Source organism: Ursus maritimus, unplaced genomic scaffold (assembly GCF_017311325.1).
Source record: "Ursus maritimus isolate PB19 unplaced genomic scaffold, ASM1731132v1 scaffold_31, whole genome shotgun sequence".
In the NCBI taxonomy this organism is placed as follows: Eukaryota; Metazoa; Chordata; class Mammalia; order Carnivora; family Ursidae; genus Ursus; species Ursus maritimus.
The window spans coordinates 15229909-15242878 of record NW_024425675.1 but is presented as its reverse complement, the minus strand read 5'-3'; the positions used below and the strand labels follow the sequence as shown (position 1 = coordinate 15242878).

The 12970-nt window shown below is 39.1% G+C and overlaps 1 protein-coding gene across 1 annotated transcript in view; it reads left to right on the top strand.

Moving 5' to 3' along the window:
- Positions 1–12970, top strand: part of PLXDC2 (plexin domain containing 2) — a 435546-nt gene that overhangs the window by 411 nt on the left and 422165 nt on the right. The window contains exon 2 of the mRNA XM_040645359.1: positions 112–892. Coding sequence (XP_040501293.1) covers positions 781–892 — 112 coding nt within the window. The 5' untranslated portion in view covers positions 112–780. The remainder of the gene's footprint in view (positions 1–111; positions 893–12970) is intronic.

The window sequence follows — 12970 nt, the reverse complement described above, 5'->3', positions numbered from 1 at the left end:
CCCCCCCCCATTTCTTTCTTCTTCCTCTTCCTTTTTTCTCCCCTTATTTTTCTTCTTTTTTTAAACACACATATTTTTTCCCCCCTGGCTTCGGACCTCTGATTGCTGCAGCCCTAGCCTTCCCTGGGCTCAGCTCTTCAGGGCTGCCCATCCCTCCCGCTGCGAGAAAGGACGCGCGCCCTGCGTCGGGCGAAGAAAAGAAGAAAAACTTGTCGGAGGGGTTTCGCAGCCCACATTAACCCCCTTCCCGCAAACCCAAACCTCCCGCGGGGGCCATCCCAACACTGGGGAAAGTTCCTTCTGAGCCGACAGCCCTCTTGGATTTGGAGAAGGCAGCCGCGCTGCTGTGGAATTAGATCTATTTTGAACCCAGTGGAGCGTATCGCGGGGTCTTGGAAGTCACTGTCTCCGGGCACCCGGGTGGCGCTGCCTGTGCGGAACCGAGAGTTTGCGAGACCCGGCTGCAAGTGGCTTTTCCTGCCCGCAGTTGTCCTGTGTCTGGCGTGAGGGCTGCGAGTGCTGTGGCAAGTTGCGAAGAGAGACCCGGAGGTCCAGAGAGAACTGCACTCCCCCTCGCTCTCCCTTCTTCCTCTTCCAAGCTTCAGAGTGTGAAATCCCATCGAAATTTACAAAGGCCTCCAGGTTCAGCCAAGACCGGTCCGCAGAGCTTTGCCCCATCGTCCCCATCGTCCCCATCGTCCCCATTCCCACCCGGAGCCCCGGAGCACAAGGAGCCTGGGAAGGACTGGAGGGGAGGAGGAGGGAGGTCGCGGCGGCGGCATGGCGAGGTTCCCGAGGGCCGACCTGGCCGCTGCAGGAGTTGTGTTACTTTGCCACTTTTTAATGGACCGGTTTCAGTTCACTGAAGGGGAGCCTGGAAACCAGATCAATGGTAAGATGCACTTTCGCTTGTTGATTTTGTGCGCAACTAAAGACCGGGCTAACACCTCCCCACCCCCTTCCCACCCACCCCCACTTTATCTGTCTGCCCTTGGGAAAGTTATTGTAATTGCTTTTCGGGTAAACTTGGGCTTTCCGAATGGGGAGAAGAGGGTTGGTTAGAGAAGGGGACTGGGGGTTTTCTTGAGGATTTCGGGCTTCCTTCACCTGAGCTACAGGGGGTGGTACCGTCTCCCCAAGTCGCCCAGAGAGGGCTCTGGTGTGTAAGAGGAAACCTCCTTCTGTAGATAATCTCTCCCAGGAACTGGCATCCCTGGGCAGTCTCCCCTCCGGCTCCTCCTGCTTCCCTGCTGCCGCCACAAACTAACCGAGTGCTTGATGGGGGTTGTGGGTGGGGGACGTGGTGGCAGCTGGGTATTGCAGGGCTCCCCCCTAACTGGAGAAAAATTTACTGTGGCCGCACCTTCCTTCCCTAGGCGATCCCCACCTTAGCTTCCTTTCGCTGTCTGGGGCAGAACGGGCTCTGAAAGTGGGGCGGGGTAGGTGCGGCGAGAAGCAGAGGAGGGGTGGGGGCGGCACGAGTGGGGTGGGCACACCTCTGGAGACCAATCCCTGCCCCCATTGTCCTCCGCCGGCGGTCTTTGCAGACAGGCCTGAACGTGTCCCGGGTTTGTCCAAGTGCCCTGGCATTGCCCCCATGGGGAGACCTGGTCTTTGCATCTTCCCAGTGGCAGTGCCTCCTGCTCCGGCGGATGCCAGCCAGGTGTGCGTCCAGTCGGGAGCCGCGCCCCCGGGGCCAGCGGCGAGCCCGCGGAGCAGCCCTCCCCCCGAGGCTTGCTGGCCCTCTTAGGCTAGGCGTTGCTGAGCCGAGGTCCAGGTGGCTCCCGCGACACTGTCCACTGAGAACTGAGAGCCTGCTCACCATTTCTGCCCCTCGGGAAGAAAGTGAAGAAACAGGCAGAGAAAGAGAGAGAGAGACCTTGGCAGAAATTTGTGAACTCAGGTTAGACTTCCAGAGGAGATGAAATGAACAAAAACAGAGGAAAAAAAAAAAAAGGAACAAAAACTTTCTGATTAGGATAATCAAGGTTTTGCTTTGTTTCAATTCTGAAGGTGGGTTTGTGGTGGTGGTAAGTGCTTCCTCAGAAATTATACGTGTGTCCACAAATGTCAAACATGAAAGTCGCAGATGGAAGCCTACCGAGGTCACCTGGGGATTCCAGGTGAGGTGAATCTTGGAGAAAGTCCTTGAATGAGATTTACCAATCTGAGACCTAGAAATCCACTAAAACACTGTCTCTGCCCCTGGTGTAAATTCTTACAGAGAAAGCACAGATTCTGACTCCGCGCTCCAATTTATGATTGGAGGGGTGTGTGGGTTGGGAGGAGGGGGCAATATGATGACAACACTTTTAAAACTGTGAAACGCTTTAAAACTCCAACGTTCTTATGTTGGTTTGTCTTTGTCAGATACAATTTTGTTCTGCATAAATGGACATTGGTTGTTCTTTAGTAGGTATCATATCAGGAGGTTATCCTTTCTTGTTTATTTCTCTGATATATTTCATTGGCTTAAAAAAATAAGACTTTTCCCTTCTGGTATTGATAGGGTATCTATCTCCACGTTCATGTAATAAGTAGATGCTTAAAGAGAACAATTTACTTCATCCCAAAGGAGATTAGAGAAATATGTGTGCCAAAACGCATCCCAAGTTGTTTATTTGAAAACTTCTTTGGCACTGGAAGTAAGTAATGCATTTACAGTAAAAAAATAAATAAAATAAAGGTCAGCAAATATTTTTTTTCTCTGAGCTTCTTTCATTAATGGTATGTTACTGAGAAAAGAATATGTATACAATTAATTTTCTATTCTAAGTTCTCAAATTGAGGATGAAGTGAACATTCCATTCTAAAATTCACCACATAATTAAAAGCTTTGTGGATTAGAAAATACCTAAATTGTTCAACATAAATGTACAGGTGTTACAAACTAATTATAAACTAGTATCTATGGTGGAAAATTACTCTAGAAACCCATATATTTATAGGATTGAGTTAAAAATGAATGGTTTTAAATTTCTTGGTAAATGTGTTGGAGGTTTATTGCAAACTGAAGTAGATTTTTACTGGATATCAGTCTACTTATAGTTGTTGAGTAATCTCGGAGTTAAACAGTTAGCCTACTGAATATATAAAGTATCTCAAAGAAAGAGAAAAAAACCAGCATCCTTTGTAAATAGTCTAGGTAAAAGTTCAACATGGGGAAATTCTTAAAGTCCAACCGCCTTGAAATTTGCCATGCAGCAATCAGGATTTTTATCACAGACATTTTGTCACAGGGGGAAAAACCTGATTTCATAACAGGGACATTTAATTATGCGTTACTTTAGAAATGCTGCAATTGATTTTATTGCCACCAGAGGGCAGAGAAACTATTTTCTCCTGTCCCTGTTCTTTCCCAAATGTCTCAGATTAATGATCTTCAATATTTTTTCTTATGGGCAATATTTTTTGATATTTCAACTTACCATTTATAAATGAGTGGCAGTTTGTAATAATGAGTGTTTATTTCCCATGTTCATTGAAATTAACCATTCATTCAACATTTATATAGCACCTCCTACATGTAAATATCTATACTTTGAATATATTCTCTATAGTGAAAAAAACCAAATAACCTGTTTTGCATCATTGTTGGAGATTTTTAACAAATTATTGTGGAATTCTCAAGAACGTAGCTTTAAAATGTTTCTCTTATGATTAAAAGTTCATTATCATATAACGAATTTATTTTGAAGAATGAATGTAATCTACGTATTTCTCAGAAGTATTTGCCATACTAAATAGTTTTTCTCAATACCAATATTTAGAGAAAAATAAACTTAGAATAATTCTAGTTTCTGTAAATCTGGAATCCTCTCTGTATTGTTATACATTCATTTCCATATCCTAAATTGATTGAAAAACAGTCTAGTAACAGTGTCAAAGAAGAAAGATGTATTAATATCTCAAAGAATTCTAAAATTTAAATGAGGCGAAAGCCCTAAAATTAAGTAGTTATTTTGGCCTGGTTATTACTCTTAAATGTGACTTAATGCAACAAGGAAGTTCAATGCTGCCATATAGAGAGCAAAAATAGTTTAGGACTCCATGGAATTTCCACTATTTAAACTTTCTAATATTGCCATGTACTAGAGAGAAATAGTTTATTTTTAGCAGGTCATTTACATTTATTTTAGTGTTTCTCTATTGGGATATTTTTCTATTATTTTCTGCTTTCATTGGAGTTAAAAGATTTAGTTTGAAGTATTACTAACTTGTAGAGTTTGTTATGAGAGTATCTCTGTTGAGACATACCATCATTAGTATAAATTTTCTGTTTAGATATATACCTAGAACAGAAAATTATAGCAGAAGTGAATATTCTCTATACAGTACAAGTGGGTCATATTAATGAACAAAGGGCAGGTTGATCTTCAATCAATGACTCATGATTGCTTGCAAAAATTTTTAAAACACAAAATGTGAGAGTCTTTTTCCGCTAGAGAATAGATCCAAGTTGAAGTCTAAGGTTGGGCAAGATTTTTAGTTCATGGCTATCTGCATAGAGACTTAAAATTATTTTAAGTAGGACAGCGTGTATGTTTGTTACCTTTGATCTTCAGAAACAGGTTTTTATGAAGTAGTATGTACTTGAGTAAAACTTAGTAATAGAAGATACTAATTTGCTCCAAACAGGTTTCTTCCCCTAAGATCCTTTCCTGCAAAGATATAGACAACATGGATTCTTTTCAATTAGTTTGGTCTCTGTTTTTTGCTTCCTAAAAGATATTTCCTATTGTAGAAGCAGTATGTTTATGAAGATTAATGAATTGATCCACAGCTGTGATCATGAGATCTAAAGTGTTGAGCTGTTTCCTACCATGTTAAACACATTCTCTTCACCATGATCTTTGAGACCATTGTCATGTGGACTAGACCTACTGTTTGGCTTCTCTCTCTCCCTGTTTTTGAACATTGTAATCAACTGAGGCTCCTTGATGTTCCCTGTACCTCTTTTCTGTTCCTCTGGCTCCTCCTTCCCTAATTCATCTCCATCTGTCCATCTTCTACTTTTCCTTACAGGCTTATCTCCACTGACACCTAGAACCCTCCAGAGAACTCTCTGCCTTTTCAAGGGCACTTGTTTGACCCTGCTTGCTAGAGGAAGAGTCGTTATTTTGTTTTTCTTCTCCCTTCCCATTTCTGCATCTCTTTCATATACTCCCTTAGACCGCATATCATGTTCTTGAGGTCAGGGTCCATTGTCATTCATTTCTGAATCCCCCATGGCATCTACCCCACACGCGTGCAATAAAGACCCGTTGAACTGAGTGAACTGAATGGAATTATAGTTCAAGCTGCACTGTTGTCTTGAATGTCACCTTGGGAGACTTTTAAAAATACTTTTTACCCTATTTAAGACTTTTTCCATTAGTAACTTGGAAATGAATATATAGACAGGTTTTACAGAATCAATCGTTTAAAACAAGAGAGTAGGATCCAGAGGTCTGCTGAACTGTCATAATGCTTCTGGTGGATAATATTTACCTTTCAGCTTCTATTAATAGATAGAACTTTAAAAAAGTTCATTCTATTGCTCAGCTGTACTTCTGGTTTCTGAATGAATTTTTACTCATGTTCTTAATCTAACACCTTAAAGTACAGTGTGTGTGTGTGTTGTGTGTATGTATATATGTATGTGTATAAATGTATGTGTATATATATATGAAAATGCATATATATATGAAAATGCATATATATATGAAAATGCATATATATATATATACACATACACACATATATGTAGTGGTGATGTGTTTTCAGTGGAGATTAACACTATTCAATAGTTTAAACAGTTTTAGTTCTTTGTGAAATTACTTTTGAATTCAGTTGTGCTCAGGCCTCAGGCCATGAACCTACATTGAAGGAGGCTTTAAAAAAAAGTAAAAAAAAAAAAAAAAAAAAAAAAAAAAAAAATGAAAGCAGTCTCATAAAATTTATCATCATGGCTGTTTTGGGAGGGAATGGTGGTACTATGCAATGCATTTCACAGTGTCTGCTCCCTGAGTAGCTGAGGGCAGGAGGAGAGAGAAAAAGAGAGAAAAATCTTGTATCTTAATAACAGAGTTGTTTTTCTGAGTTAGTTTGTTGCTATCTTCTGGACATTGTGAATAGTGACCAGATGCATTACCTCTTAAAATTTGGTTTCTTGAAAGCTTAGAGCACAATTTGTAGCCCACCTCCAACAAGTATATAAACCTTCTGGCCCGCTGCTGCTGCTGCTTTTTTTTTTTTTTGGGGGGGGGGGGACTAGCTTACCTGGGGTTTCACCCTCTTTTTCCCACTCATTTATTTTTGTCTAACTTTCCTCACTTAAAATCTTGTCTTGTGTTTGTTTTAGAGACGGTTAGTAAGTAAAGAAAAAATAATCACTGTAATACGTAAGGTTATATATTACTAATAGCTTTTCAGCTTTCTTTTCATCTAATTCCAGTCCTTTGCCTTTTTTTCTGAGCACAGATTCTCAAAGCTTTAATTATCTCTTTACAGTACTGCACTCTGAGAAGTCTTTCTTCTTCACTAAGGTTCACATAGGATGTCTCCCCTCACCATCCTCCAGACAATGATTCTGTTCAACTGAGAAAGTTATTGAAGAATGACGTCTAAGCAGGGATGCTCCTGTTAAGACAGTTTCAGCCACTATTTAGTGCACCACATACTGCGCGGTCAGATTAACACATGAATATCTGAGGGGAGAACAGAGTTTAAAATAATCTACATTGTGTTGGGACTGGGCTTTGAGCTCATTTTATATTTGTTCTCCAGCATGTTTTTCATTTTGCCATCTTTAATTAAGAAGGTGGTGAGATGTGGAATGGTGGTACAGATTTGGGTAGAATTTGAGGTCTTGTCAGGGACCTGTCTGGAATTAGGGTAGCCTGTTAAAGATGGCAGGTACAAATATGAAGTCGGAAAGTGTGTGGCCTTCCCTGAAATCCAGAGTTTTAATCCCGTCCTCCCGAGGTCGTCCAAACAGATGTAAGCACTTGTAGCTCAACTACTTTTCTAAATCAAAATTGGCGATTGTCACTGTTTCCGCTTCAGATGTAGGAGAGAGCAGCCTGCGGTTGTGTTGGGAGGGTCCTAAAGCCAAGGGTTGCAGAACAACTTCCCTTTTACTTTTCTGGAGCCTTTTTGCTTAGTTTCTCCCTTTCCTCATCGACTATTTTTCACTAAATAATTGGAAAATTTTTGTAGAATTCCTATTGCTCATAGTCTCATCTTGTAGGTAAAGTGCTTAGCTCATTGGAGCTTTGAGAACATAGTGAATGTAAAGAATTTGCTCTGTGGACAAACTGTATAAAAATCAGAATTTTTAAAAGTCACTTTTCTACATACCCCTTGAAGTGCTCACTGATAGCAGAAGTGTAACTAAAGCTGACATGTTTTCTTTAAGCACATGGCTTGGCAAGAACACCCTCATTTATTTCCATCATGATCTTGTTTTCTTTGGTCAAGTTGGAATATGGAACATTCAGCATGCAATGATGTTTTTAAGGTAGTGGTTTTTGGGTAACACACACGTGAATTGTGTATTATGTATCTGTAGCAGTAGCTGCCAGCTTTTTGTCTCTGAAACCATGATTTCAACATCCAATAAAATGCTTATTTCCCTAAACCCTAAAAGAAAAGCAACATAGGTAGAATTTATCACTTTAAAATATGAAATTCACAAACAATAATGATTTTCAAGATGTGAAATAGTCTTCTAGGGTGTATTTCTATTATGCATATTTGCTTAACTCTCTCCAGAAACAAACACAGACTGTAGCTATCACAATAAATCCGATTGCTTAACTGGTATATTTTTGTTCATTTGTTTGGTCAAAACAGCCCACTGACCTTATTGCAGGCATAGCAGGGAGCAAGTCTAGGGTTGTATCTGATTATTTTGACTGTACCTCCCCTTCTTCTTCTGCTCTCCATTTCCTTCAGTGCATCGCTGTAATCTGCACTGCAAGATATTCCTGAAAAAAATGTATGTGGAATGATTTGGGTATCCTGAATCATATTCTCAGTTCTTGTGGATTCCTATTTAAAGGAATCCTGTCATTGAACTTTTGATTAAAAAAAAAAAAACCTCTTTATTTTGTTAGTCCATAGTTTCATGTTTAAAATTAGATAAAGTATACTATATGTACGTAATTGAACTATGAAAAACTAAGAAACAAAAGTTGAACAAAGAGACATATCACTATTTGCATTTTTGTTCTTTGATTCTTGTTTGGAGTGGGACTAAAGAGGGTCATTTGAGGTTTTTTTTGTTGTTGTTCACATGACAAAAGTTTCAAAAGTGTTTTAATACCTACTTGACAATTCTGGATGCCCTACAAAATAAAGTTGACTTTTAGGTTTAAAAAAATGTCATTTCACATCAGTTTGAAGGCATTCTTGCTATATTTACAAAGATACTGCTTGGTGTTTTATTTTCATACATAATTAAATCATAGGATATACTATATCTTAGGTGATGTATATTTGTCTCTGTTTTGATTTGTAACTTGGATTTTAAAATTTTGCATAGTTTTTAAAATGTCTTTTATTCAAATTAAATTTCTCCTATTCAAAGTAAACGGATTTTATGAAAGCATTTCATTTGACATGAAGTATGTGTAAAAATATTTCCTATATCAAGAGTATTGTGGTAACATTTCTTAATATGGCAAGTCTTGCATAATACTGATGAAAGTGTCATGAAACAATGTTGGTTGGGACTGAATTGTGTAATAATTCACCACTTTAATATAATAATAATAACAACACTTGCTGTTTTGTACACATGTATTACATGTACTTGCATTGGTCCTAATTTTTCTGCAGTTACCTCATCCTGTCTTCCAGTTATTTCCCCACAACTGATTTGTCTGTCTTCCATCAATCAGTGTAGTTAGTCAGTCATTGCAGCTTAGAACACTCATGCTGTGCATATCCTTATATACATGTCTTCATGTTCATATGCAAGGGTTACTCTGCTTATATTTAAAGGTAGAATTCATGGATTATTGGGCTCATGAATGTTCTACTATGAAAGATAATGCCTGGGACAAGCCCTGCTAGATCTTCCAAGATTAAGGACTTCAAAGATGAAGGTGGGGGAGGTGAGGAAACCCTGATAATTATCTCTGCATGGCTATCACACAATCTTAATTACTTCAGCTTTATAGTAAGTATGTCTGGTCGGGCAAACCTGTCCTTCTTGTTTTTGATCTTCAGAAGTGTCCTGGCTATTCTAGAAGACTCTTTGCTTTTCCATGATCTATTTAGAATAAACTTATCAGGTTTCACTAAAAACTCTGTTGGACTTTGAAGTCACATTAAATCTCAGGGTCACATTAAATGACCCTGAGGATGGAGAGGATGTAAGTTCTTTTCTACAACACCTAAAAGCCAGACCAAGTACCATGGTACTTCTTGACAAATTGTTAATAGTGACTGTCAGTGATGTTTTTGAGTTGGAACAATGTCCTTAGATTGAGGGCTGGTGGTGTTTTCTTGATCACATCATGAAGCTAATGGTACATCTAACTGTTTCTTAGGAAATACAGGTGGAAACCATAGGTTAATTAAAATGAGCAACTCAACTGAGGGAAAGAATGTTAAAGCCTAACTTCTTGGAAACTACTACAAATGAGGGGTGAGGACTAGGCAAATAATACATGGAAATGGTGACACTTGTACAGTGTCCCTTTTTGTGACCCTCTGTGGATCAGCACAGCAGTTCCAGGCAAGACTGTAGGTTTGCTCCTTCTTAAGAAACAGCTCTGGTGGGGCGCCTGGGTGGCTCAGTCGGTTAAGCATCTGCCTTTGGCTCAGGTCATGATCCCAGAGTCCTGGGCTCCCTGCTCAGTGGGGAGTCTGCTTTTCCCTCTGCACCCCCCCATGCTCTTTCTCTCCTCCCCTCCCCCACATAAAATCTTAGAAAAGAAAAGAAAAGAAAAGAAAAGAAAAGAAAAAACAGCTCTTGTGAGAATGGTAAAAGCCCCTGCATTTAGGATTCTCATTAATGTTTTCTCCTTACCTAATTGGTATCAGTTTCATGGGAGATTTACATTGAAGGAAAGTACACTTTACAAATTACTACCATTTAAAGGTAATAGACTTATTTATGATTTTCTTTAGACTGCAGACATGTATAAATTAAAGGGTTGTAATTTGCTTGAGTTCAAAATCCTACCCTCATCTCTACCTCCACACAAGTTTTTAACTGGCTATGGCTCTGCACTCATGTGTGCTCATCTGGATATTTTTTAATCAGGAGTAAACTGACAAGCCAGGCAGTCTGTTTTATTTCTTTGTTATTTAGCCTTCATTATCTTTTTAACATCTGTTGTTCATTTTAGATATTTTTAAAAACAAGCATGATTCAAAGTCATTCTGCAGATTATAGTCTCATTGTCTGGACATTGCAAAACAGCTTTTGCAGGAAGCCAGGCTTGTGCAATGTCAGTTTTGTCAAGCTGTTTTTAGGAGAGAGGTTTGTAAAATAGGCATAGCCAATAAGAAGCCAGTTTTTCTAAAAGCAAGGACTGATGTCTGATTCCAGACTGCTTTTCTATATCCCACGTTCCATTTTCCTGGTTCCAGCAGGCCACCATTTTTTCTAGTCTACTTTACTTCAATAGCTTCACACCTTGCCTTCAAAACTGTCCTGCTGGAAGCCATTCTTCATTCCACAGCCTGAAAGATCTTTCTAGAATATATATGTAGCTATGTCACTCCCCTCTTGGAAATGCTTTCCTGCCTTGCTGTTGCTGTCACCCTAAAGTCAAGGCCTTCAATAATGTTGGCCTGGCTTACCTCCCTGGATTCAAACTCTTCACTTCCTCCCTCCCGCTCTGCCATTTCCTGGTCACACACTGTCTCCTCTCAGAAATTGCACACACCATCCCTTCTTTTTGGAACATGCTTGCCTCCTCTCTGACTGTTTGTCCTTCAGGTCTCAGCTTAGGTTTGATTTTTGGCATATTGAATAATTGTTTTACTGTCGGTTTGTGATCTCCGAGTTCTAGGTGAATGCCTCACCAGAGTGCACTCTGCACGTCCTCATCGTATCAGTTATCATCATCGGTGGGGTAGTCATGGGAGCTGCCCAAGGTTGGAGGCTATCTGTGACTGGTCATCACTGAATCACTAGCTCCAAGAATAGGAAGTTCTCTTTGAAAATTTGTTCAACAAAAGAGTCTCGTTGTTAGTGTTCCACTTGTGTGATATACAGTATTTGCTCAGATTTATTACTCGGGCAAATAATTTTGCACCTTATTTCTACATATTTCTTTGAGCAGAATTTCTAAATCATAATTTGACATGATGCCTCAGATTTAAATATCAATGAGTCAAATGTATAGGCAAGCCAGAGATTGAGTGATTTCAGAGTAAAGGAATTTTTCTGCTTTTATGAAGAATTGAGAGTTCATTTAGAAATAATTATTTAGGAATGATCAGGTCATTTACTAAGCTAGGAAGAACAGAAACTGAAATGATCATACTTTAATTAATTTATGCTTATTAATACTTTAATGATTTATAAACCGGCAACTTGAATTGTCTGAAAAAATATTAAAATTGGTTCATTTGCTTCTCTGGAGGGAATTCCATAGTTTAAAAGGACATATGGATAAACAATGAAAGAACAATTAATTGAACCATGATATTTGCATAATTTGCATAATTTTCAGTTCTCTCAAAGCTGAAGATTCAACCTGGGAAATCGGCTCTAAAATTAGATATGAAAAGGTTTCCAGATACAAATCATTGGATAGACTTAAATATTTTTTCAACAAAAGAGTCTAATGTATTTCTTAATGCTATGCTCATTAACGTTTGTTAACGCCTTTCAAAGTCCTGAATGTGATCCACTTGCTGGAGTTTACATCAGTTTGGGTCAGCATCCTTTGTGTGCTCTACAACTTGAATTTGCTATTTTCCAGGCACATTTTTTTACCCTTGTCTATCTATTGTTTTTCTAGAAACATACCCAAAATTCTTTTTAGATTCCATACTTGTTTTATGGTGTGAACAACTGATATTATTTGCTCAGTATCTCTTACCCCTTTCTTCTGGAAAGAGCACATTACCGGCCTTTAGGACTGTCCTCTCTCTGACTCTTATGGTGTTCTCGTGGGCCTTCTGTCCTAGTGTCATGCTTCCCCAAGACAGTTCAGCATGTGTTCAGGCGGCTACTGATAATACCCCTGCATCATGGACATCAGGTCAACTAACCTTTCCCTTTTAGTCAAGGGAAAAAGTCAAGGCCTTCAGTAATCAGGTCCTGGCTTACTTCTCCAGGTTCAAATTCATCACTTCCTGTTTTGTTTTTGTTTTGTTTTTAAATATGTCTGGTGGTTGCTGCATTGGGAAGATATAAGTCTTGAGCCATATGTCAGCAGTCTTAGCATAAACCTGAAAATTCCAGTTTTTGAGGTAAGACTGATTACTTGCCCTTGAAAAGTCTTGGTAAATACATATTTTTTTAAATTGTGTTGCTATTTGAATAGGTATTTGATTGAGGACTATTTCTCCCACTAAACTGTAAGCTCTGTGAAGGTAGGAACCATGTTTCCTTTCCTTTTTTTTTCTTGGCAATTTCATATTGCTTGATATATAATAGAAAGCACTTGATAAATACTTGTTAAATGGATTTTCTGCATCAGCTCATTTGGTAGAGTGTCATTCATTAGCCATTAGAGTAATTCAAATCTCAGATCTCAGGTGGAAGTTCTGACTGTAATAGATTCTTCCCTGTTGGTTTTCTTAAGTAATATTTTGTTCCTTTCTCATTTTTCACATTAAATTCTCTTACCTGGGTCTTATTTTGCTAATCTTTCTTTGTGTTTAATCTTGTGTCTTCCTTTCATTTGCCCTGTACTTCTATTATTTTATTTTTGTTGCGGGTGTAGATAAACATTCCAGGCAATAGAAAGGAGAAAGCCTTAACTCTTTAATGGGTGACACATCATAGCTTCTGTTA